This window comes from Phodopus roborovskii, unplaced genomic scaffold (assembly GCF_943737965.1).
Source record: "Phodopus roborovskii unplaced genomic scaffold, PHOROB, whole genome shotgun sequence".
NCBI classification, from domain to species: domain Eukaryota; kingdom Metazoa; phylum Chordata; class Mammalia; order Rodentia; family Cricetidae; genus Phodopus; species Phodopus roborovskii.
The window spans coordinates 25,057,171-25,084,622 of NW_026126517.1; the positions used below are offsets into that span (position 1 = coordinate 25,057,171).

Here is a 27,452-nt window from a genome sequence, read left to right on the forward strand (position 1 = left end):
TATTTTTCTCCATCTGAAGCCTGCCCAGTATGTGTGTGTTGGAGCAGTGGGGAGGGGGTCTTCAGGGTTAGGCAACATTCTCTACTAATAAACAAACAAAAAGTGTGTTATCTTGTGGCTGAAGGTCAAGACCATGCTATCTAGCCAGGAGAGTAAATAAAAGGAGATAGGAAGTCTGGGCCCCTCCCTTTCAGCTTGAATAGCAGTGTCAGCAATCATTCCTAATCTTTATTGTTTATATTTATGTTCTTGTTTCTTTTGTTGCTGTTAGTTTCTTTGCATTTTAATTGAAAAGCTAATTCAGACCTTCAGATTTCATAGCTGGTATCGCTCCTTAGACATATTCAATGTTGTGGCTCACAGCTCCTCCTTTTGGGGATCAGACAAGCTTAAACCTTAAGCGTCATAATTGGCTTGGCCTTTTTAGTGGTGTAGGCCCTGATTAAAAAGTTATTGAACTTTGAGTCTTTCAAAGGGATGAATGCTAACGTGACGGTTGAGATTGAAACAGCACAGACACACTTTCTTTGTCACCATCTTCTTTGAAAAGAGTTTTCATGTGCCTAATCAATGTTTCCTTTCACAAAAGAAATGCCCATTCCATGTAAATGCAAGTTGTACTGCACTTGACCTCAGTTCTTCAGACCCCATGCTGAAAGCCAATAGACAAAATGGTAAAAAAATAGCTGGATGCGTATTTGTCTTTAAAGTTAAGATTCCGGTCACCTTTAGTTTGGCATGGTGTAAGGATCATTCCCCTGGGAGGGAAAAGCAGAAATAACTCTTCTTGCAGCTGAGATTAAAGAGTTTCATGGGGACAAGAAAAACTTTACATAATTCCTTACAGTAACTTTTCTCCTATTTTAAAACCAGACAGACTACTTTGCAGTTTGTAAGGTCAAGGTAGAATTATCAGAAACCTCTCCAGTCTGGAAGATGTGTTGGCCTTAGATCTATGAAAACCCCAGTGCAAGGGCTGTGAAGGAGAGATCTTGCTGTGCAGTTTCATAGCCACCTCCACCCCCCAAGGAACTTCAAAATACAAGGGAGATGGGGATTTACAGAATCAAGCCTTTGTGCCCCTTAGTGTGGCTGATGTTCATGGAGACCTGCATGCATTGTGGAAGCCACCTTCATGAGCATCTGTATTCTCTGCCATGCTCCCTGCCTTTGCATTTTGGAGTTAAAGGTAGAATTCCATCTTTAACCCCTTGTGGTTGTCTGAGCTGTGATTAATAAACTAGATGTGATTCCCTGCAGACCTCTCAGAGGGTGAAGGAAGGATGGAATTCCAGCCTTTTTAAAAAAACAAAAGCAAACAAACAAAACAAATAAAATCCCACCTTTAAAATTAATGTCCATTTTTTGCATGCCAAGAAAACAAAGGGAATTTCTCAAAAGTGTGTGCAGCTTGCCACAATAGGCCTTAATTGGTGTCAAGGAGATGTTAGGATGAATGAGGAAATGCCCATTTAGCTGATAAGACTGAAAAGTGGGACCTTGTTATGAGCTGTCATCTCAGCATGTATTTAAACTATAGCAAAACTGAAACATATTTGCCATATAGATCATAATGACTCCAAAGGAGCCATTATGCTCTATTATGTAATTACATAATCAAAGCATGCATAGTAATCAGCTTTTGGAATTCAATGCTAATCAAACATACCTATACTATGTGTTTAAGCTAAAATAGAGAGCGTTAATTTGCCATTAGTCAACTAAACAAGAATGTGTATACAGAATATTCATGAATAGCTTAATGTTGTGTCAGATATTTTTTGTTTTGTATTCAGGGGAAATCAACAATTTTAATTGAAGAAAAACTAGCACTGAGGAAGATTCCTCTTTAACTCGCCGTTTAGAAATGTGCCTCACCTTTTGCTGATATTAAAAGGAAAGCAAGAGTAAATTCTATGGGTTTTTTTTTTTGTTTGTTTGTTTTTGTTTTTTTTTTCCTTCTTAATGCTTAAGTGACACAACGCAGTTATAGAGCAGTGGATAGTTATGAGTTTGTGGCCACCTCTGCATAGGAACCACCTGAGAAATACCATCTAAAACCATGACAAAGCCATCAGAACTTCAGAGAAAAAAAAAGAGTATGTATCGCTTTTATAATTAGAACAAAATCAGTGTATGTTATTTAGAAACAGGTGAGCAAAGGCACTCTAGAAGGCTCCATCAGGACATATGTCTTGTCCTGATGCTTACCCTGGTTTTGTTTGTTTGTTTGTTTGGGTTTTGGTTTTGGTTTATTTTGGTTTTTGTTTTTTCACATCTCTGACTTTAGTTTCCCTGAATAAAGAAGGTGACACAGTGTTAGGGTCAATGTCAGTTATTCTTTGTCTGTAAGCTTATGGTCTGTGTTGCTTGTGGTCATAATTGTTTTGACCATTAAGAAGATGGAACAGTCAACATTCTGATCTTTTTGGGACAGAAAACATGGATGAGTATCAAAAAGGTTATCAGAAGCCTTGTGTACCACAGACAGATTGATTGCTTTTGATTTTAAATAAACATTCAAGTATTCATGAAGGTTGGGATATTGCTTCCCTTAAAAATAAAAAATAAAAAAAAAATTGTATTTGTTTTGAAGAGGTCAACCCCTTAACCTTTAATCCCTGGTTGATGGAACTCTTTTTTGGAACATGGCTTTCACTGTCTCTCATCATTATGTGGCTGACTCGAAATGTTTCTGTCGTGTTTAAATGGGACTGAATTCTTTCATCAAAAGCTTTCGTGGCTTGAACTTCAAATAATTTATTTTCAAATTACTTTTACTGTAATTCTTATTAATTCAAATAGGTTTCTGATTTGATATAAAACTCTGTAAATGTGGGGAACAGTTTAATGAATTGAAAGATAGGATTGAGTCTTTTAAAGGAAATGTACAAAATATGCTGACAATAATTGCTTAGATAGAAATCAAATCTTAATGGCTTTGTTAATGATTTGTAGCACATACTGTGTTTACGTTGACTTCAGGGAACATAAGCAGTTAGAAAGATTTCTCCCTCTGGGTTTCAACAGAATCTTAATTTTTTTTGTTTCCTTTTCTGAAACATACTCATCTCTGTTCTGGCTCTTGGAGACTTTAGTTGGAACTGCAGTGCTTCTGCTTGTAATAATGGTCTTACTTGGTAGAGGGACTCTATTCAGAGTTGGGCACCTCTTTAACAGGGGAGTAAAAATAGGATCCAGTAGAAATGAATATAGGTGACAAGCTTCAGGTCATACAGGGCTCCCATAGTAATGAAAATAAGTTTTCCAAAGACATGCAGGTGTTTTGCTTCTTTGAAAGTTTCAAACTTTGATGCCTCTTAGAGAATAAGAATGTATAACCTCAAGTCTTTGATTGCTGTAAAAACATCCTGGGGAGATGGTGGAAAAGAGTGCTTGCTGGTCAAGCCTGAGAACTGGAGTCTGAATCCTTATAACCTACAAAAGAGCTGGGTGTGCCTACTCTTCTTGCCTCTTACTGGGGGTTAGGAAGAGACAAGCAGTCCTGGGTGCTCACTGACCACCAGCCTAGCAAAACTATGGTGATCTACAGGACCAGTAGGAACCGCTGTGTCCAGGCAAGTGAGGTGAGGCGGTATAGCAGGGCACCTGCCATCCTCTGGTCTCCAAGCTTGCTTCACTGGCCCTTGTTCTTTACACAAGTACATGCATGTGTGCACAAAGAATTTAAGAAATACAGTTGCAGGGACCATAGTAGGGGCTTTTAAGTCACTGTGTTCATCATCATCAGGGTCAGTTTTCTTTTAGCCATCTACATTTAGGGCTTGGGTGCCTCCTCTTTAGACAGTAATCCTACCAAGTTAATGTTAGAGGTTCAGTTTTTTTTCCTAGAGCAGGGATGGGGACAGAGTTTCTCTAATATGATAAAGCTGCTGAGGGAAAAGGCCAGGGGCTTTATGTGTTGCTTCTTTGTACAAACCACCCTCTCAGTTAAGTGTCTTGGTGCCCCTCTGTGTGTGTGGGTAGGTGGGAGTTTCCATAGCTGCCACAGCATTCGTTGAAGTCTAACTGTGACTTGTCCTTTTATTATGGGCCTGACTAGGAAGACTCCTCCAGTTTTATTTGTTTTCTTGTTCTAAGTGTTTTATTTGTTAACAGCCGGGCAGCAAGGGCAAGAGCTCTGGGCATTGGCAAATGTCCACTGTGCCCTGGTTAAGAAAGGCTTTCTGTGGGGGCAGAATGTGCTGAGTGCTAAAAGGAGGAGGCAGAGGTAAACAGGTACTTTGCATTCAGGATGGCGTCTCTCTCATCGTGAAGTGTGTAATTGTGTTCAGGGTAAATTATGGAAATAAAAAAAAAATCACAAGTTGCTCATAAGGCAATAACCCTCTTTAAAAACAAGTAAAAATTTCAAGGCAGAGCCAGAGGGACCTTAGCAACCTAGTCCTGAGATGTTGGCTGGTAAGCAGGCAGGGATTGGGGGTGGGCGCTTGTCTTCCAGAACCAGTTTCTAACACCCTGGGCTCCAAATCAGGCTCTGGAGTTCAATCTTCTGGGGTGGGGAAAGCAGCCAGCACCCTGCCCTGCTCTGGGGACTCCTTAGTTCTTCCTGTTTCTCACTTCCACCTCTCGCTTTGCGATCTTGTCACTTGTCACTTCTATTAGGACATATTGCTGACTAAATGGACAGGGATGAAGTCTAACGTATTGTACAATGTTCCTATAGGAGTATTTAACAAAATAATATTTACAAGAGTCTCTGAGCAATTATATTATTAATTGGAAACCACTAATAAGGAACTTACATCCCAACACCAGTCCTACCAAACGCTATAAGGGTCACTGGTGGTCATCAAAGGAAATTTTGCCTTTTGTAGACAATAAGTTTTCTCATCGTTGTAACTGTCCGAGAAATGTCTGGTTCGATGAAGGACACATACTTTTGAATAATAGGCTCTCTTTCATTCAGGTCTTTGTTTTTAGGAATCACACAGTGACCAGGTGTGGTGGGGCATGTCTGTAATCCCAGCAAATTTAAGTATGAAGAAAGAAAATTGCCATAAATTTGAGGCTAGCCTGTGCTGCATAGTCAGTAGCAGAACTTTCAAAGGGACACAGCAAGACTTTCTGGAAGAACAAACTACAGGGCTATCACGATGAGGTACCTACCACCAAGCCTGAGGCGTTTAATCCCTGGAACCCACATGATAGAAGGAAATAACTTGACTTCAGAAAGCCATCCTCTGACTCCCACATGCACACATGAATAAGTAAATAGAACTATGTGAAGAAAAACAGACAATAAAAACCCTGAAAGTCATAGGAAACACCCCTAAAACAACAGTTCCTGATATACATAAAATTCAGTTTGATTCTGTCTCCTGAACTTCATCTAAAGACACAAAACAGTTAGTGCTCGAAAATGTCTACACATGGCAGCCATTGCTCCACCCTTAAAATAAATTACCTCGCTGTTAACAGCTTCTTTTAATGGCTTGATATTGTACCTGTTTGATTTCTTTTCCCCAGAACACGCACTGTTTCCGCCTTGACAGTATGTCAGCTAATTGAGTTTTAGAAAACTCTGAAGGGTTTTTAAATGCATTCTTTAAAGAAGATACCAAAGTTTCCTGTTTCTCTCCTGCTACACATGAGATTGCATTTTGTGACAACCTAATTGTCTCAACATTCATTTCAAGGGAAAAATTTATCAAGCCATAGAGTGTACTCTTCCTTTTGGAAGACATATTTGAGGATGTGAACAGAAATCATTTTTACATAAAGGCTTCAGGCAGTAGAGTTCTGACATACATACTGTATTTCCCTTGCTGTCACTCAATTTCTTTGCCTCAAATAAATAGGTCATTATTATCCCATTGCAGCCATCTATGGTGTCTCAAAGTATGGGGCTCTGTTTAATATAACTGCCATACAGCTGACCTGTATAATTTATTGGTGATTTTTTTAAAAAAAGAATGACATCCTTTAGCCACCACCATCAGCCAAAGCACTTTGATGTCTCAGCCAAATGCTTCATTATCACATAACTTCTTGCATTGATACTACAACCATATTAGCATGGCTAGAAGTAGGTATTTTTTATTTTAGACACTGGATTTTTGTCTTAATTAAAAAATAATAACTCCATGATATTGACAACATCACTATGGGTTTGCAGAACAGTAAAGCAAAGGCATAAAGTTTACCTGAGTGACTTGGTAAATGGACTGGTCTTATAGTAACCCCATTTTAAGTAATAATTAGGAATATGTGTTATAAACAAAACAAAAACAACTTTGACTTGATGTTGTCACTTCCTTCATTCTTAAAAATGCAAAACCATGCTTCATTCTTCTTGGCTCCCAACCCCCTACATAAAGGTGTCTGTAAATATAGTAGCCTCCTCTTGGAAAATACTGGTCATAGACCTACCATGAAGAACTAAAATTAAAGCCAATAGTTATTTCCACAGAAACTGTCCTATCAGAACAGGACTGAATTAGAGGCAACCTTAAGTCTCAGGAGCTTCCAAGTATTTGCTTGTATCCAAAGGGATTGATCCTATCAGCAGGCAGCCTCTATGGGTCAAAGAATTTTGTTTGTGTTACTAATAAACACCCTGCAGATAGAAGAAATTCCTACCTGTCCCAAAGAAGATCCTATTTGATGTTCTGGCCTCCTAAAGACAAGCCCATGGCTTTTACATCCTTTTACTCTCACATTACACAGTGTAATTTTTCCTTAATTTCCTCACCTGACTAAGTTACCCTGCAAACATACAGTTTCTGGAGTCCTGCTTTCTGTTCACACTTATCCAGGGCCAACAAGTCCACCTTGAAAAACTGGCTTGATGGGCAGGAATTCCTGTCTCCTTGGTCTTTGCTCCTATCTGTAAATAACCCATTCCTTCCATCTGGGTTCTGGAATCTGTGTTTGTTATAATAATCCACAGAGGAAAAACAAGAACACCTCTTGAATGTTTTTTCTGATTACCTTCCACTCTGTTGTTACTCTCTAACAGCATTCATACCCTCTAAGTTTCGCCAGTTCAGTCTCAATCCTTCTAGCCACATAGCCCTGTGACCTCACAGCGGGGCTAATTTCCACATTCATGGAGCTCAAGGTCAAGACATTTTGTTTATCTGCAGCTCTAATAATTTTCCCCCTTATTCTTCTAGTTTCCTCTCTTCTAATCCTCTACCAGGGGCTGGTCTGTTTCTAGGTGGATTTGGCTTTAAGCCATCTTAGACAGCCCATCACACTTTCCCACTGTGTCCTGCCAAGAAAGGATCCTCCTGAAGAAATATGATAGCAGGTAGAAGTCCTCCACTTATTCTGATTGTACTTCTATATATGCTGCCTCGATTTTTTATTCTTTAAAGTAGCATTTATCTTTGACTTTTGCTTCTTGATGTGACAACCTCTCTTTGAGGAGTGAAGAAGATACCCTAGGTTGATACATATGGGCTACACAGAGCTCCTGCAGAGCTGGAGCCTTGAGCCTGCATTCTTGCATTTGCTACTCCCATACATGATAATGGTTTAATAAGTGTGGGGATTTGTGGTCTAGCGAAATGATGAGAGTGATGTGGTGGTGGTGGTGGTGGTGGTGGTGGAGGTACTGATGATGGTGGTGGTGGCATGATGATGGTGTGATGGTAACAGTAATGGTGATGATAGTAGTAGCAGTTACCATCTGTTTAGTTTGAAAAGCTAGACATGCTGTTAACTGCTTTGTGTTCATAACAACTCTGTGGGATGGCTTTTAATTACTGCCCCTATTTTGTAGATGGGAAACTGGCTCAGTATGGTAGATAAATTTCCTGATGTAAGAGCAGTCTGTCTTCACCCTTCTGGACTGATTGCTGCTGCCTGTAAACACACTTTTTGTTTGGGAAGTAGTCATTAGGTGTTTATGAAAATCTTAGGTCCTTAAAGGCTAGGACAGTGCCCCAATCACAGAATGCAACACTTCACAATTCCTTAACTTCTTCCTCTAAACTGAACTTCCACCTTGTGCTGTGGATCTTTTCACACATTTAGGAGATGCTCTGGCTCCTGGAACAAATCTTGATGGTTCAGACTAGCACAGATCTAGAGCTAAACCTTGTTATCAGTGGATCTGAAAGCTCTCGTATTTTGACATGTCCTGAAATGTTTGTAATGACTGAAGGGATTATCTGCAGGGAGAGTGGTGAGCTCAGAGCTGCCTGAGCTTTGGTTGAGTTATGAAGGTGTGTTTTTGAGAGCTGAGTCAGACTTTCAACTGTAGACCTTGTGGGTTGTATTGAGGTCCCAAAGAGCCAGTTTAGTCCTTACTCCCACACATGACAAAATGAACTGCCTGCCCATTGGGAAAGTCAACATCTGCTGACTGGACAGGGTCATTTATTGAACCTTTCTGCTTGGTTTCAGTGACCCTTGAGTTTAGCTTGGCTCAAGGGTATGTAGACTAATCTTAGCCATGCCTTCCCTCTTCTGGGTGGGAGATCTTCAATGTTCACAGCAGTCAGTACTCTGATCTATCTGGTCCCACCTCAGCACACAGCATGACAGTTCAAAAAACTAGAAGTTGGGAACCTTAGTACCCCTACTTTGAACCATGTCAATTCCAAGCTTAGTTGTATCTTTACTGAGCTTTGCCTTAGTTTGATGACTCATTTTGTGAACTAGGAAGAAGAGTATTTAGAGCCATAACAGACATTACTTTCATAAAATAAGCTTCGTTTTGCTTTAATGGATCTCACTGACTAAATTTTAAATGATGGGAGTTCCATCTGACCTTTTTCTCCCTTTTTTCTAAGGTGATGGACAGAATCTGTTTACTAAAGACGTGACAGTGATCGAGGGAGAAGTCGCAACCATCAGCTGCCAAGTCAATAAGAGTGACGACTCCGTGATTCAACTACTGAATCCCAACAGGCAGACCATTTACTTCAAGGACTTCAGGCGTAAGTTTCCACCTCACAGTAGTAGATGGCAACTTTTTTTTTACCTGTGTGCTGTCCTGATAAAGAGATTGCCATGGCCACCTTTCTCTAATTTAATGTTAGATGCTTAAACTTTAGTCAATTCTTTAGAGAGAAGAAGAGACAGGCAATCATAATCTTTCTACTTAATAGAAACCTTGAATGGTCCCCTTTAAAAGTCTTACTTTTGCAATAGGAATTGATTGTAGTAATTCAAGGTGAATTGCAATCGAGTCCCAAATACTTAGCTGACACAAACAACCCAAATGGGGTAAGGCAAGGAAAATATAGCATTCTGATAGGGAATCTGTTTGGTTTAAAGATTAGCATTTCCAAGACAATCTATATCTGTAAATACAGGACCAGATCTTTCATCATAGCCTCTGCTGTACAGAGATAGCCATATGCTGAGATCCATTCTAATGCAATTTAACAAAAGCCAGCCTTTGAAACTGAATTGTATATGACACCAATGGCTCATATGGTTTGCTGTGGCTTGGCAAGACACCTAACTGTAAAGCAAGTATTCATCATGCCTATTTTCAGCTGCTTGTCTCCTGTCCACTCCCAGTATTTTGGGCCATTCTTTGGAAAGAGTTGATAAACAAGGGACATTTAAAGGAACTAAAGAAGGGCCAGTGACATGTCTCAGAGGCTACAGGTGCTTGTACTAAGCCTGAGCACCTTAGTTCCATTCCCAAACCCCACACCATAGAAGTGGTCCTCTGAATTTCACATGCATATGGCACTAATAACCTTTGCTAAAATTAACAAGGCAAATATGGGGGCTTTTGTGATTTCAGTTTCCTGTTTTGGATTTGATCAGTTTCCCACTGTAAGATGGACTTACCTAGAAAACTGCATAACTAACTATGGCCTCTGTAGGCCCAGCCTCAGGCTGCCACACCTCAGTTCATATCCAAGTTAAATAGTCTGCTATAATATGTTAAAAATTAGAATTTTACATTTTACTTTGAAATTACTTTTTGTTTTGTTTTATTTCATAATTTGGATCCATTATTTTTGTTTGTTTGCTTTTTTGGCTTTGTGTTTTCTTTCTAAAAGTACTTTTGTTTCTGAACCTCTACTGCCCACCTGAAAGAGCCTGGCATGTTGCACAGTGTACTCAATGCCTAGTGCTGCATAAATTGTTTTAGGATAGGTCACTAGGATTCTCTGCCTGCATGTAGCTACTGCAGAAACCTAAAACGGTACCATGCACATACAGAAAGACTTAAATTATTTCCATTCTGTGGCTGTTTTTCTAACGCCTGACTTTTTCTCTTGCCTAGTTAAGGGAAATAGATTGTCCATCATCTTTTGCAATACCACTGACTGTGTTTTGTTTTACAGCTCTGAAGGACAGCAGGTTTCAGCTGCTGAATTTTTCAAGCAGTGAACTCAAAGTGTCACTGACAAACGTCTCAATTTCGGATGAAGGGAGATACTTTTGCCAGCTCTACACCGACCCCCCACAGGAGAGTTACACCACCATCACTGTCCTGGGTAAGAAATGTCTGTTAATCCCCGGGAGCCAGTGGGATGGCTCAGGCTACCAAGTGGCTTCCACAACAAGGAAAGAGTTAAGAGCAGGTCTCACTGCTCCAACTTGTTTTTGGGAGAATCACCACCCATCTTGCTGAATTTTAAAAACAGCCTATTTTATCAAATACTCTAAGGAATAGCAGGCGGCCTTCTTTATAGCTTCCATCTGTTCTTGGGTTTCAGACCTCACACCTCAGAATCGAAGATCAAGAGATGTTAGAGCCCTTAAATGAATCACTCACCACATGAAATGGCATCACTTCTAACTGCCCCAAGTTGTTTTTTGTTTGTTTGTTTTTTTGTTTGTTTGTTTTTCCTTCTTTGTAAGAAAGGAGAAGATGGGCTCCCATATCTACACCCATGGCAATGCTCAAATATCTTGTGATAGTTCTTTCCTTCTGATTAACATTCTCATTTGAATTTGGTTGACCCCTTTTTCTTTGTCTTTATTTATATATTTCCCTATTTACTACTGATAGCCCAGTTCATGCTACAGAACAGAAAACCATACCCATGAACACATTCCTTGTTACCAGGTACAGCCATCAGACATGGACAGTTGAGAGTGGCTTACCTAGAAACGGCAGAGAACTATTGGCAGGCTGTGAGGTCACCTCTAGTGATTTTAGCGCCATTATTTGTGGTCACCAGATTGTGATTTTCACTGAGAGCCCAGTGGCCAGGGTGATGGTTTTATGTTTTGATACAGTCAGCAGGTATTTCTCTGCTGAAGGGTCTGAGTTCATTGCAGTTTATACAGACATACACTCTGGTGCATAACAGGCCCTGATCCAGGGTTTTGAAACTGAATTTTCAAGGACATAATACTATGGAGTGAGGCAGGATCTCTGATTTACACCTTCAGGAGGATGATGAATCAAAGTCTATTTAAGGCAGCAGGCTGCAGCTTTTTGGTGTAATGATATGAAGATTAAAGAGGAATGATGAAGATGAAGGGCATTTTCACTGGGTGTGTGCACATGTATGTGTTTATAAACGTACATATTGAGCTGCTTCCTCATTGCTTTATTTAAACACAGCTGTTAACGGGACAATATTTTTAATTTATTAAGCCAGACCATGTGCCCAAAGCCTGTGTATATTCTTGATATGACTGTGCTTTTAGAAAGTCAGACTTAATGTCTGGCACAGTTTCCAGTGTGGACTGTGTGCAAGGGTCTGTAGCTTGCATGTGTGTGTCTATCACTTACTGATTTAATCTGTACAAGATCTGCATGGAAGTTCTGGTGGAATGAGTATTTTGTTAGCGTGCAGACGAACCAGATTCTCCTGGAAGCATTTGAAGTTTCCCATTTCTTCTTCTCTATACATGTGTGAATATACTTGTGTAAAGTGACCATCTTCTCCATTTGAGCTGCCATCACTTGCAGCATCCCCACAGGAGTGATGGCAAAGAAACAGAATGTACCAGTGACATTTTTCAATTTTTTTTTTTTTACGTGAACGTTTAGGTTTTGATATTTTGATTTCATAGAAAAAAAATATTAACAGAGATAAACAATTTTGCCAAGGTTACAAAGCATACAATAAGAATTGATAATCTGAGAACCTGGAGAAATAGCTCAGTTGGATCTAGTTCAATCCCCAGAATATAGACATGATAGCATGCACTTATAACTCATACACTAGAGAAGCAAGCAAATGGATCCCTGGGGCTGGCCAGCCAGCCTAATCTACTTGGAGAATCCCAAGCCACTGAGACTTGTCTGAAAAAGCAAGGTAGATGGTACCTGCAGAGCAATGTCTGAGGTCTAGTCTCCAAATAATACATAAAGATGGGAACACACACACACACACACACACACACACACACACACACACACACACACACACACACAGCATTAAAACTCTAGGGACTCAAAACAGACCTTACTAATCTGTCTGACAAGCGCTATGTCTGGTAATGCAGGTCATTTTCAGTTAAAGCCCAAGTGCTGTTTCAGGACATGTTTTCTGGAGCATATCTTTTGGACCATTGGCATGACATTGCTTCCTGTCAGTTACAGAGCATTTATTCCAAGTCAACATGCTAGGCCAGTTCAGCTGTGCTTCGAGTCAACTACCAACATATAGACTTCTGAGATGCATCATGCCTGTAATCCATTTGGAGGTCTCATTATTCTAGAAGTAATAGGTTCCTGCTTGTATTTTATAGAGGCATTAACTTAAGTGTTCTTGAAAGTAATACTAGTCAATGTTCTTTTTGCAGATATTATGCATTCATTTAATATTCTTTCCATTGAAGTTACTCTAGGATTCCTTGACAGAGTAAAATTGTTGTCATCAGTGTAAGAGTCTTTCATATTCCAAAATCTGACAATTTCTACTAATACACATTCAAGCCTTCCTCCTAAGGTTTAGAGTTTTAGATATTATAATGAATGGAGAATGATGTATTAGCATCTCCGTTGCTATCCATGGCACTCTGAAAAGGATTCCATATGTACTTACACAGCTGACAACTCCTCGATAGGTTGAAGATGCTCGTTTCATTGCATATGACTATTAATGCATTATTTAATGCATTCAGCAAAAACTTTAACATAATTATAAGAGGCAGAGATGAGTGTTTGTTAATGGCTTCTGTACTATTCTGTTAGTTACATTATGTTTAGAACTCATCTATGTAAAACCTGAAAACTCTCTTGTGATAGTTTCTGCATATCCAGGTGCCTTGTGGGCCATTCAGTCCTTCCACTTGTGACGAGTTCATGTCCTTATCCAAGCACACAATGTAAGACTCTTTACATTCTGTTCATAAGAGGAGATGAACAAGAGAGAGAAGACACTGCTAAGATGAATGTAGTTGCTGATAATAGTAGCTAATATTATTACAGTCCTGTCTTCCTAAGATTAGTGTTCACTCTTAAGACTCCAGGAACAGGAGAACCTAATTATTTTAAAGGGTCTTAGAGTGAGATTTCACATACTGATCAGCTTTAAGACTCCTCTTTTGTGGTAATTAATGTGACTCATCTTGATATTGCTGATTTTTTTTTTTAATGTTGTAGGCGTAATGTTTATAATTAGCACTCTTATAGGCTTGAGGTTAGCAAAGAAGAACCTTGACATTCTAGACTGTCTTATAGTGCTTCCCTGTGTGTGATTTTTTTTTTTTTTTTTTTTTCATTCAGGTTTTCCTTTGCATGTTCCTTCCCAGACAGGTCTGTGGTTGTTTTCATTAATGGCTGCAGCAGTTCTTACTAGCTGTGTCTGTTTAGTGGATCGTGTATAAGTATGTTCTCTGGCTAGCAACACTTTTAATTCATTTTTCTAGAAATGGATTTCATACGTTACTAACCCTTTTGTATTAGAATAGACATTATAAAATCAGAATGACATTGGGGGGGGATGAATAGGATTAATAAGCCAAAAGAATTTTTTTCTTCTCCAACCTTCTTTTCTCAGAAAGGTAAGTTTAAATCACCTCACTTGTACTGGCCAATTCTTTGTTTCTCCAAGAAATGTAGATCCCTGTGAGTGTTTCTAATTCAGAGTAAGTAAGGGTTTCCACATAGGGGGAAAGAGTTCGAAAGAAGTGTCTTTATAGCATCAAAAATGTAACTCATTATCAAACCCTGTACTTAGAGCTAGACGACACCCACCCTGATGTCAGCAAAGAGGAGCAATACTAATTCCAACCTTGAGAAAACTGTTTATGGGCTTAGGGAAAATCATTGAGCTATTTCTCAAAATGATGACCTTAACAATATGTCCTTTGTTTTTCTACATGAGATATATTTTCCAGCTTTTAAAGATTTCTACACTTTCCCTGAAGGTAATGAAGATGCCAGCTGTATAGGAAGGACTACTCTGAAGGTCATAGGGACAGAGAGTGTATCTGTGATAACAGAGGGAAAAGGAACAAAGCTAAGCCAATGCTGGGAATGCCAGATACAAACCTTAGCTCCTGTGAAGCTTTCAATCCCCAAAGTGGAATGGTGATCTTCATGGACTTTCCTGTCCCATATACACTCATCTTTTTATTTCCTTGCTTTGAGTTGGCAGACACTTGTTGATGCGGGAAGATCAGATACCATATTTAGGACCTAATGGAGACAGTAGAGGCTTTCCACCGAGAGATGCCATTGGAGACTGTTACAATTAGAATGTGAATAGTCTGTTATGGCTTCATGTATTCTGGCTTTTTCGCCATCTGGCATGCTTTGGGAAAGTGATTAGGTCTTGGTCTCTAACCTTTATCCTTGGATTGGTTTGTAACATAAATAGCATTTCTGAGAGAGATAAAAGTAGGAGATAGGGCCTCCCTGAAAGAAACATGCAATGGGAAGTATGTCCTTGGAGCTACATCTTCTTGCCCTGGTCCCATTAAGTTCATTTTACTTGCTTCCTATTGGCCATGGCATCCTCCACACAACTCCATCACTATATTGTTTTAGCCATCTATGGGCCCAGAAACACAGAGCCCGGTGACCAAGGACTGGAGCTTCTGAAACTGTGCACTGAAAGAATAGTCCTGCCAATAATTTGTTTTGTTTGGATGTTTGGCCAACAAAAAGAAAAGCAAGACAGAAATGAGCAGTTGGTAGAGGTTATGAGAGGCCCAGGGTGAGGAGTTTTGGTGTCTCAGACCCACCATTAAGAGAGAGAGAGACAGAGATCGAGAGACAGAGAAAGACAGAGAACAAGGGCAAGATGCCCAGAACACAGAGCATGTCTAACAAACTGCATGGATACCAAGTTCCACCGCAACTTAGTCATCCACATCGAGTCCCAGCCACCCCTGGATCTGTTCCCATTAAGAAAACTCCTAGATTCTGAGTGCCCATCGAGGTGTTTCTCCCAGAATCATGAAGTGGAAAACATACTCCATTCAGAGGGAATTCCAACATCCTCAGGAGTTTTAACCATTTGCCTTCTCTTTATCCTTAGTGTCATATTCTGACAATGATATTAATAATTAAATTTTCATCAGGAAGTATCAACTATATCAACTTCAAGAACTATTTTCTTCACTGTTTTCATTTCCACCCAAGAGACTGCCTTTGTTCTTCTATGCCTCAGTTTATTTGTGAGGACCAGCCTGTGGCCTTTTACTCCTAGCATTCTGCACTCAGAGTATCCTAGTATTTGCTTATTCGGAGTATGTACTTTCTGTGTATTCCCTGCATACTATCCAGATATACAGAGTACTCTAGTATTTGCTTAATCTAGGTATGTACTGTCTATGTATTCCCTGCATGCTGTCTAGATATACAGATGGCAATCTGTAACCCACCTGACTATCATTTACACAAACTATGAAAAGCACACAGCCAGCCAGAGCATCCTGTTTCTTTGTCACTGCCTCTCTGTGTCTCTAAAACTTCCGTAAAATGTACATCCTTAAATGGGATGCTAAACTCTCTCCTTCTGCTTAGTTTTTAAGTTTTTGCCATGAGTAAGTACTCCTTTGGGCCATACCACATTAGCAACCCACCCAACTGAGAAAATGTGTTGTTTTCTTTGTACATGGGGAACAGAGGGCAGCACCTCTGCTCCAGCACTTACCCCCTCCCTGCCTCCATAGTGCACCATCTTGCTGAGAAACATATGCAACAAATTATTTTGTATTTCCTCTTTCATCAGTCTCTATAAGAATTTTCAATCTCTCTCATACAGTATAAAAGTCTTCCTGTGAACAGAACTTTCACATTGGACTGGAACAGTTGGAAGTCCCAAATAACATGGTTTAATCCCATAATTTATTGAAGCGGTATCAGAGATGTATTATTCAACTTGATGGTCAGGGTGGCATGTTTATACATTTTTAATTTCTTGTTTCTCTTCTGAGTTGAGAAACGTATTAACCATACGTCGCAGCCCTGTCTTTGCTTATTCATGGTGGTCAGGGCTCCTATTCTTAGATTCACACTACTGAACCCTGTATTCTTACTGATTTTTATTTCATGAGGCTCGGTCTTGAGGTAGAACTGCACATCATATGACGTTTCACCGTCAACTCAGTTTCATTAAAAAAAAAAAAAAAAAAAAAGATAACTCCGTCATCATCATCACTTCTGTCATACACACACTCTTGAGTTGCTATTCAGTATGTCAGCTCTCAAGTCTTTTGTTTTGACTATTTTATTACAGAGATATTTAATATGCTTATAGAAAAGTGGTTTTAATTCTGATATCTGAGTGTCTTTCAAGCACTTAGGAATCGTGTTTACCTTTGGTTTCCTAGATCTGAGCATTGGAATTTGGAATATGATAAATGCCTGCACATACCTGGCATTTCCTATAGTGCCAAGTCTTTCTTTTAATGACTCTTCACCCACTGGAGGTCAGCAGTGTGGCCTGTCTTATATAATTCACTTTGGTTCAGTGGAACTGGTTCTGAGGCATACTTTTTCTGTGGGTGTTTGTGATGAGTGATTCTTCTAAGGCATCCCAAGCTTTTTATCTTTGTTAGTAGACTTTGAAGTCTTTCCTATGAAGATTGAAATCCAAGGGTTGAGTTCAAGGAGAATTATTGCTTTCAGGGGCTTCCAGGTAAGGACATTAATTTCAATAGTGTGTATTCCTCTTGATTTTATACCTATTTCCTTATCCATTTTCTAATGACTAAAATATTGGTTGTTAATCTCATAGGTCGGTGATAATTCAAGAATTGGAGACTGGTCATGCGTGTCTCCAGTTCTTCCTCTCTTCTGGCAGTTTATTTTACCATCAGGGTGTGTGATCTCACCGGCAATGTCCCTTGCTTGCCTCTTTTTGGTAACAGCTATACTGATTCCCAGTGAGCAGGAGACTCTGTCCATAAATGTGTCCTGTGTTTATAAAGCATATGTGTTTAATTTGTAGTCCCTCCACGTAACTTGATGATCGATATCCAGAAAGACACGGCAGTTGAAGGGGAAGAGATTGAAGTCAACTGCACTGCCATGGCCAGCAAGCCGGCCACCACCATCAGATGGTTCAAAGGGAACAAGGAACTCAAAGGTATGATGCAGACTGCCCAGGCATGAAGCAGTTAGCTGGCACTCGACTCTAGCAAGTAGGCCTTTGTGAAAATTATAAACAAATGCCCCTGAAACAGAAGTATTTATTCCAGTACGGTTTCTAATCAATTAGCAAAAGCATCTGAGGCCAGACGAAATTGACTTTCATTGTTTTACTTCACAGTCTCCTTCTGGGGTTTGAGAGTTGGTGATGAACCAAACCTGTAATCTCGAACTCTTCAGTCCAGGAGGAACTTGTGCTAGGAATATCCCACAGTCCCACTGTCTGAGACTGTGTCGTATCTCAAGTGTCACTGCTTTTGTCCTCTGTTTGGTGATGACTTAATGGTTCAGAAGCCCAGGTCATTCTGGCATGCACCATAGCCTCAACTGTTGGGATGTGCTTTCCTGCAGAGTGGTGGTATTGAAGGCCAAGAGCTCAAGTCATCTCTGAATTTACAGGGACTGCCTGGCTGGTGAACTGTAATTCTCTTGTCTGATTTGCCAGCCCATTCTTTTGCAAAGTCTCTGATTTTGGGGTGACACTACAGGCAGTTCCTATAGCCCTGTTCCTACTTGACAATTTCCTATTGTTTATACTGTCTCACTCCTGTCAGCATTTGACTCTCTCTCTTTTAGCTTGCCCTGGAAGTAGTACCTGAACAGAGGATTTTGGAGCTCACCCCTGTTTAACATAAATACTAGCTCTGTGCTTCAGTTCCCTGTGAAACAGGAACAATAGTAATAGGGTGTTATTATGAAGATGAAATGAGCATTAAGGAAGCACCTGAGACACAATAAGTGCTGTATGTGTGCTCCTTAAATAAACAAACAGTCCAAGGACGAAAACAGCCCTTTTAGAAAGGTGATATGGAAATCCATATCCAAAAACAGAATTCTGTGGGGAGCAGCAACTTTCCAAAAGCTTGTTCCATTTTAATTCCCTATTTCCTAAGTATGGTTTTAGAAGGAGTTCCTCATTTCCCCTCTTACCCTCTAAGTGAATTGAGCCATTAAATGTGGACCGGTAAGTACAAAACATTCAAAGAAAGTTAATGGTGTGCCCTGCTCCTGGGAGTGCTGGGTTCAGGAAGGGACTGCCTAGGCCTATTCATTCCCTCCGGAAGCCTCCTCCTTCCTTTTCTGGGTGTTCTTGGCCGAGTCTCCCATCTGGCCCTAAGCCCTATATCTTACTTTGCTCTAGTCCACTGCTGCTGCATTTTTTGTGGTCCTCCAGAAGTCTCTGAGCTTAAACATTTCAATTACAATTTCAATTATGTAAATCCATTTAGTTACTTTCCTTCTTAATTCTTGATGATGGGGGTGGGCAAAGGGGCTTGTTTATATCTCTGCTGTTGATTGAATTGCTTAGGGGATTTGGACATGACAAATTTGGCATGACAGCCTTGTAGATATTTGAAGTTCAGATGGTGGTAGAGGTGCAAAGTTTTTTTCCCTTCCTCCTCCCAAAACCACAAGCAGCCAGATGTCAAAATGGTTGAACTTGCAACTGACTTGGCAGGAGATTCGAAGATAGAAGAAAAATATACATACTTGAATAAAAATAATGTGTATTATTTACATTTGAAATATATCTGAAGTACTGTTACACAAGGCTGAAAAGAAAGAAACTAAGGGAAATAATTATGTTATGGGGTCCCTAGCCACAGATTGCCGTGACCAGTGATACAACACTATCATGTTAGGTAAAATAACACTGTTGGGGTTGGGGAGAAGGGAGATCTTGATGTATTTTGTCTCACACAGGCAAATCGGAGGTGGAAGAGTGGTCGGACATGTACACTGTGACCAGCCAGCTGATGCTGAAGGTGCACAAGGAGGATGATGGGGTCCCAGTGATCTGTCAGGTGGAGCACCCTGCAGTCACTGGAAACCTGCAGACCCAGCGGTATCTGGAAGTGCAGTGTGAGTAGCCAAGTGTCTTCTTTTGAGTTCAGGGCTTAAAAGCTCCTCAGGAGCCAGTCATTGGAAGCATATACATTTCATACAGTGTTGATGGATTTCCCTCTGTTGTCCTGGTAGAAAAATAATCTAAGGATCCTTTTACTGAAATGCTACTGTATTATCAAGTGTCAATGAGAATGTAAAGGTATTACAGCTAACTCAAATGTGAAACTAAAACCATGTTGATGTGCTCTAGCATGTGACTTAAAATCAGCTTCTTTCAGTGTTGACTGTCTTCATTTCAAGCTAAGTTGGGTGATTCTTCTTCCCCTTCTAACCTACCAGAAACACTGGATATGTATGTTTCTATCTCTATTTCATACCAACATTTTGTTCTAAATCCATGTTCTCTTCTATTTAGCCTTACTTAGAACAAGGAGTTAGAAGTTAAACACTTGGACTCGGCACCATGTCTTGATGGCTTCATCCATAGTGCTGCATGGTAGTGAGACTCCCCTAACCATTCCCTGTAAACTAAAGAAGTTCTCCTCATCTTCTCCTCCAAACCCTTCTGCTTCAGATAGGGGGTGAAGGGAATCTTCCAACCAAGGTTGTGAGCAAGTTGTCATCTTCTCTCACAGTTCAGCAAAAGATTTCTCCCATGGCCTGTCCTCTGGAAAATCCCAAGTTACAGTGGAATATGTGTATTGGACAGTGTTGCAAGGGTTTTAGCGGGAGCACAGTGATTAGAGATCTGATGGAAGAAATACATTAGCAGCTCTGGGAATGCGTGTGTTAGTGTTCTAGGGCCACTGAAAAAAGTGACAGCACCACAGACCTGACTTAAAACCACAGGAATTCATTCACAATTCTAGGTGCCAAAGGATCAAAGACAAGGTCAGTTGGACCACCTTCCCTTCAAAGGTCTTAGAGAAGGTCCTTTCCTACATCTTCCAGGACCCGTTCTCTGAGAGTTCCCCTAAGGGCTTAGGACTTCATAGCCCACCCCATTACTCAGGGGGTGTTCTCTTTGTGTGTTACTGGATTTAAGTCACACCCAGGTAATTCAGAGTGGTCTTATCTTGAGGTATTTAAGATTACATGTACAGAGATTATTTTTCCAAATTAGACCATATTCATAGGTTCTTGGGGTTTGAGTTTGTCTTTGGAAGCCATTTTTTTAGCTGATACATTCCCTATTGTCTGTTTAAATTGTCCAAGTAGTACAAGATATAGGGAACATTATAAACATGCTCATTAGAGACCATCTTGTCCCAACCTCGTCTTGCCCTGCAAGCATGGCTCAATTTACATTAGAGAATGCAGGTTTTTCTTGTTAATTCATTTCCTCTACTTCATTATATAGCTTCATTATGAGCATCATGCTTATAATTTTCATATCACTAAAACTATTGTGGTGTAATGTCCCTATAATGGGAAAACAGAAATGATCAGATATTATCTAAATTGGCAGATACTAGATTTCTTGTGACTTTGTTAATATGTAATTCATTTAAGCAAACTTAATATCCATTAACGTTCCTTGTAGGGGCCCATTAGCTTTAATAATACATTAGCTCCTTTGTGAGTCCTGAGTGGATATCCACCCAGGTTCCACCCCTAAACCCTTTAAGTAGTTTCCCAGAGTATCTTTTAAATAGAGTGTAGCCCCTCCCACCTACAAAATTATACTCACTGCCAAATGCAGAATATTTCAAGCAGTATACCTCCTACCCCTAAAAAATGTGATAATGGTTCCTAGCCTTGTTTTCATTTTCTGTAGATTCAAGCGGGATTTGTCCTTCCAAGAAAATGAATGTAGCTCTGTATCTTAATCTATTTGGCTCCAATCTAAAAAAGTACTATGGGTTCCTCCCTTCAAGAGAGTGTCTGTAACACCTGCTACTAATCATTCCAAACCTTTTGTAGTCAGCTCTCTTCTTTCCTCAACAATTTATTCTTGATGCTTTTTAAATAAATATATGTAGGTGAAAAAACATCTTGTAAAAAGGAAGGTTAAGAATTACAGAGCTTTATGTAATTCTGAAGGGAAATTGGGGGTGTGGTTTGCAATCTTTATTAAAAAGACTCTCAGAACTTAGGAAAATCACCTGGCTCTTCAGTCTGTAAGTATCATTTTATTTGCAGAACTGTGCAGGAAGTCAGAAAATCTTCAGTGTCTTCAAGCACAGTCGGGATTCTCTGCATCATTCCCAACCAGCTTGAGTCCACTCAAACACCAGTAGCTATTCCATATCAGAGGATTCCTATCCCCAAGTCTGAGGCTCAAGTGCATTAGACCCTATGATGGGAGATGTCATTCTGTAAATATGTTTCTCTTATTAGTTCATAAATAAAGCACTGTTGGCCTATAGGAAAGCAAGACAGGTGGGATTAGGAGATAAAGAGGATTCTGGGAGATGTAATAGAGAGGAGTTGAGATGTAGGACGCAAGAGGAGTAAGAGGTCTGGACTCTCCAGAAAGATAAGACTATGTGGATAAACTTAGATTGATAGAAATGAGTTAATTTTTAAGACAGAGCCAGCCAATGAGAAACGCTAATGACAGGCCAACAGTTTCATAACCAATACAGCGTCTCTGAATGTTATTTGGGGCTGACATTGCTGTGGGACCAGGCTAGTGGGAAAGTGCTCATAACAACCCTGAGTCTTAGCTGTAAGCCACTGGGGGTAGCTCAGCTCCATTCCTTCATAGCAATCCTTTCTCTTCAGATAGGCATCTTTGATAGACAAAAGTGACAGGATTTTTAGAACAGTTACTCTGAAGGCAGTCTGTGTAGATACTGAATTCTTCTGGGCATTCACATAGAATAACCATACACTACCACCCCCATTTTAAAATTTATTCAAATCCCTGAAGTTATCACCTTTATGGGGTCACTGACCCCTAAAGTGTCCTTTGATAGCAATAGACCTGGGAAAGGAATATAATCAGTTACCTCATTTTGCTTGTAATATAAGGAGTTCATTTACCCATTAGAGTATTGCTATTTTCTTCAAGCACTGATAAGAACTATTGCTTTAACCTAACTATGATCTGTGTATTAGTAGCTATAAAAATATGCACTTTATTTATAATGTGTTTTCACGTACACATTATACGTGTTCTGTTTAATGTCCTCTCTTTGTAAACTAAGATTTCTTCAGACCGTCATCAGGATCAACAGTTAGTTACCAGGAAATACTGAATCCCTTCATAAGACCTTGGTGTGGGGAGGGGGGCAAATAGATCTGCATACTGTTAAGTGTCCTCTGTGACTTTCATCTTGGCCAGTTTTGGACAATGTAGGTTCATGGGATGATCTCTCCGCCCTATCTAAGATAAATGAATGTCAACTAGAACATGAACAGGACTGAGTGACTAACAGTAGCATTCCATACAGGTTAGGGCCTGATTTACAAATGATGATCACAGGAAAATGCAATGACAACCTTTACTCTATGCCATTGAATATCTAACTTAAAGGATGACGGAGGAAGGAGCAATACAAAGAAAAGAAGTAGAGTAGTTCTCTCCTTAAGATGAAGTGTCTCCATGTAGCATGGTGGACAAGGTTTGAGCTACAGCTTGGCATTGCTTTTGTCTGGTGGTTTCAAGTCCTAATTAATTGTACCAGTATTTTGTAGTGTTTGTGTGTTAGTACTTCTATTTGTGGTACCAGGAGAAATTGTTGTGCCCAATTATGTGAAAAATCAGCCAGATGTGTATGCTGTCATACTTTTAATAACCCTTAAATTTTGGTGAGTACAGATATTAATTGTGTAGTATGCATTGAAGTGATTAACATCAATGTAATTTATCATCTGGAGATTTCTGAACATAAATAAATGAGTTGTTTTGTTCAGCAAGGTGTTGACCCTTCCAGAATCAGTGAATTAAAGTCCCCCCCCCTCCTCTTTTTTATTATAAATATGAAAGGCACCACAATCAGCCAAGTGTTCAGTTATTTGATTTTCTGGGGCATTAGCCGCTCTTGTTTGTGACATTTCCCTGTTGGGTGCTCGTTTGCAAGCTCATTAATAAGGTTTTCTCATAGGAACATTGCTGGGAATGAAGAACATACAGTAGGGCTCTTAGTTTGCTAGCTTTCATTCCGAGACCCAGCAAGAGTACAGCAGCATGCAGCTAAATGTTTAAATCAGAAAATAATTATGTTAGCAAGGTAGAATTCAGAGTTCTGCTTTCTTAGATGTTGTGCAGAGAACAGTTGTACCTTTTAAATATGCTGAGCTAGGTGAACCTAAAGTCTTCCTGTGCCTTTTTTTTTTTTTTTTTTCTTCCCCATCTTACAAGTGCCATATAGGTGTTTTGCCCAGATTTACACCATGGTTGATTAGAGCAGAGTGTGATACAGTTGTAGCACGGTTAGTAGAGCTTCAGATCTGAGGGAATGCACTCTTGTCAAATAACAGCCTGTTTAAACAAGACCAGTCCACTGTCTGCGTGCTAAAAGAAAGCTGTCTAAATAGCATCAAGGTGGCAACACATTGCGACATAAGCTGGGAATTCAAAAGGAAGCTGTGACCCTCAGTATGGAATTCATAGTGTTGTGAAGAAGGGAAGAAAGCCTTGCTCTGGACGCATGAGAGTGTGAGCTGGAATGACCGCTGCGTGGTTTTCATCTCCTGCTGTTAGAATGTTTTGCAAGACATCCTCATTTTGTTCAGGTTATGGGCATGTGTGCATTATTTGAAAAAAAAGAAAGAAATTAAGAGCTGAATCTAGAAAGAGAAAATGAAACAAAACCTCTAGAAGCTGTAATTGTTGCTCCTCCCCTGCCCAGATCTCACCTGACAGTTAACAGTGTACATGGGCATCATTCTCAAAATGAGTTTTATTGACTGGATGTAGGCAGGTATTTTATAAATCCATATTCCCACCCATCCAAGATCTAGAGAAGGGTGTGTGGTGTTTGGTTTGGGTTCCCCCCCCCCATTCCCTCAAGTAGAGGAAAATTGACCACTGAGGGGATGATCAAAATCTATTCTTCATCTGTTATAAAGTGAATGTTTCAATGATATCAATAGCACCCTGTGGTGATGAAGGTTGAAAACTTGGAAATTGGGAAATGGTTTATGTTTGGACTAGAGGACAAAACTTCCCAGAGCAACTGCTCCGATCCTACCCACTCTCCCAGGTTGGAATCTGAAACTTAAAACAGCTGTGTTTTTGGATTGGACCTGTTATTCTAGTCACTAGGCTCTGTGTCCAGCAGGATCCAATGTATGCATCAGTGAGCTGTGCTCCAGAGAGGTTATTTCAGTGCTTATTATTCCTCGTGAGAAATCATCAAGGCAGAGAGACCCCAATTGAAGCACCATTTGTAACCTAGCATTCTCTGTGTACATCCAGAGCAGGGACAGCTCCCAGTTCCTGAAGTTTCTATGACCACAGTACCAAGGCAGGCAGGAAGCTAGTGACATTATTCGGGTGTGAGATGGACAAGATGAGAATGATCCCTGAGGTAAAGGCCTTTGCCTTCTGTTGTTCCACCTCAAGAGCAAGCCAGTGCTGCTTGCTAAGCTGTTGGTTTAAAAGATGGATCAGGTTTGTTGTGGACATCCAGTACTCACATAGTGAAACTCTTCTAATGTACATTCTTGGCTTAAAGGTTTTTAACTCAGGGTCACATTCTAATTCTGTGGACAGTGAAATGATAGTGACACTGGCCTCTACAATTTTAAAAGAATAGCCAATCAAAACCCCTTATAGTGTACCCAAAGATGCCAGGTAACTGCCATGAAATACAGCTTCATCGGCCAGAATACCTAGTTGTGGGGAGCCAGCTTGAACTTCAAAACAAATATACAAATAAACCCACAGATTTATTTGAGGGCCAAGATGGACTACTGTCCGGTTTATTATTACTATTATCACTATTATTTTAGTCTGTGGTTGCTAAGAACAGAAGGCATGATGTAATGCTTCCCAACTTTCTAACTTTCCTCCTGCTTTATCCACCTCTTCTCCAGATACATGTCAAATGTCTCCTGTGTGCCAGGCCCTGTCACCTTTGTAGTTGCCTGGGGTTTAAAAACATTACAAGGGAGGCCTACAGAGGTGGCTAGGGGTTAAAAGCAGCAATTTATCTCCCAGAGGGCCGAGTTTGGTTTCCACCACCCACATGGCAACCCACAACCAATGGTAACTCTGGTTCCATTAGATCCAACACCCTTTTGTGGGCACCAGGCATACATGCAGGCAAAATAAAACTCCTCTCTTCTCACAGAGTAGCACTTCTCAGTAATACTTGCTTCTGATCCTAAATATTTCTTCAAAGCTATGGGGAAGCATGCATTCTTCTGTGTAGAACTATGTTCCTCAAGGGATGTGGAATAAAGCTTGATTCTGTTGAGGGAACAGTAATTTTAACATCCATAAAAAGACTAGTGCACCCTTTAGGAGGAAGTGACATTGTCTGGTGGTGCTGGTACTCTCGGGTACCACCATGCCCCTTGCAGAGTTACTTCATCTTCCTCTTAACCTGTTATAGCTCATCCCTCCTCAAGAAGTGGAGTTGATTATCTTAATCTGTCTTTTCTGTTTTGAGGCAGATGTCTCACTCAATAACCCAGGCGTTCCTAAAACTCACTCTGTGTAACCCAAGCTGACCTCATGGAAATCCCCCTGTCTCAGCCTCCAAGATGCAAGGATCACAGGTAGGGAGTATAATTTTAAGTGCTACAATTCATGCCACACTTACAGGAAGTCCTTTCGCCATGAGAGCAAACAGCTAGCCCTGAAAATCAGTCACAAATGTCTTAGAACAATAGAAAAGCCAGTGTTTTACAAGCTGTTCTTTTTCCCTTTTCTGGAAGTTCTATGGACCTATTCCTCAACCAGGTGCAGTCTCCTTGTGTGCCCTGCATTTCCCTCTTCTCATTACAAAGCTGTCATCCTCCAGCAGTTTGGACAACCATATTGTAGGGGCTGATTTTTGCTTTGAACTCAAACAGCTTCTAATACAAACCAAATTTGAGGTTAATCTTGGCATTGTTGTTCTACTCCAAACTGCAGTAATCCTCCATGATTGACATACTCTTCAGTCGTTGCTTCCTCCAAGCTGGAATGCATAGAGCCTGACCCAGACCCTCTCCTAGCCATTCTGGTAGTACTGAGTTCTTCTAGCCATGCTGGGTGCTGCTGTGTTCTCCCTGGGGGGACTTGAAATGTGAGCTTTTGATCCACAGGCATCAAATCTCACACAGTGTGTTTCTGAACATTGGATGAAAATAAAACAAGGGACTTGAAGATTTGCACTCAAGCCCTTGTAGTTATAGGTAGAGGTTTTCATGCAAAGCCCTTGGGCGTGGTTGTAGTAGCCATGTCAAAGAACATTTGATGTTAGCATGCCCTGATTTAGAACTTCTCAGGGAAAGAGAGAAAGTGGCAGGTGTCCTGAGGATAGTAAATCTCCTGTCAAGATCTGGACACTCCCCCGGCCTCAATTCTTCTGCTGTCTTCTCCATGGGAAAGATGGCATCCTAGTCAAGGGAGGGGGATTGTTGAAGACCTGATGCTGCAGTCTTGGGCTTCAGAGAAGAGAGACTGTGTTTTCATTTGCATAGGAAATTGATATACAGGTTACAGAATCATGAGTTTCATCTTCTAAGAAGATCGCAGAACATAGTGCAAGGTCAGACTGGCATGAAATCAATTGTAATCTGCCAGTAAGCCATTCAGACCTCTGTAAGAGTTTTCTTTTATATCTCCCCCTTTATAGAAGGAGGAAAGTACATTTAAGGAATGTCTCATCAAATCAGAATGACTTCCTAAAATTATTTTTTTAATTGGTTGCTACTATAGTGTGCCCTGTAGCCTCCTGGTATTTAACCCTCTGTGCAACTTGGACTCATGAACAAATTTGGTAAGCTGGTGGTCTTGCTGAATGTATTTTAGAGGGCTTTAAAAAAAAGTACAGTGTATTATGTAAACCTTAGATCTTTCCGCCTAATCAATTGGCTGTTGCTGATGTCATCTCTGTGAAAGTAATTCTCCTTAAGTGCAAAGGCCTAGCTGTTTTCCTTATTTTTGTATAGCAGTTCTATTTTATAATGACATTAAGCTATTCTGAGCAATATG

General features: G+C 40.2%; 1 protein-coding gene across 12 annotated transcripts in view; it reads left to right on the forward strand.

Moving 5' to 3' along the window:
- The window catches only part of Cadm1 (cell adhesion molecule 1), a 320,371-nt gene that overhangs the window by 247,215 nt on the left and 45,704 nt on the right, over positions 1–27,452 (forward strand). For all 12 annotated transcript variants that reach the window (XM_051197341.1, XM_051197346.1, XM_051197343.1 and 9 more), the window contains exons 2-5: positions 8,766–8,912; positions 10,284–10,436; positions 17,307–17,444; positions 19,211–19,369. In XM_051197341.1, the coding sequence (XP_051053298.1) occupies positions 8,766–8,912; positions 10,284–10,436; positions 17,307–17,444; positions 19,211–19,369 (597 nt within the window). The remainder of the gene's footprint in view (positions 1–8,765; positions 8,913–10,283; positions 10,437–17,306; positions 17,445–19,210; positions 19,370–27,452) is intronic.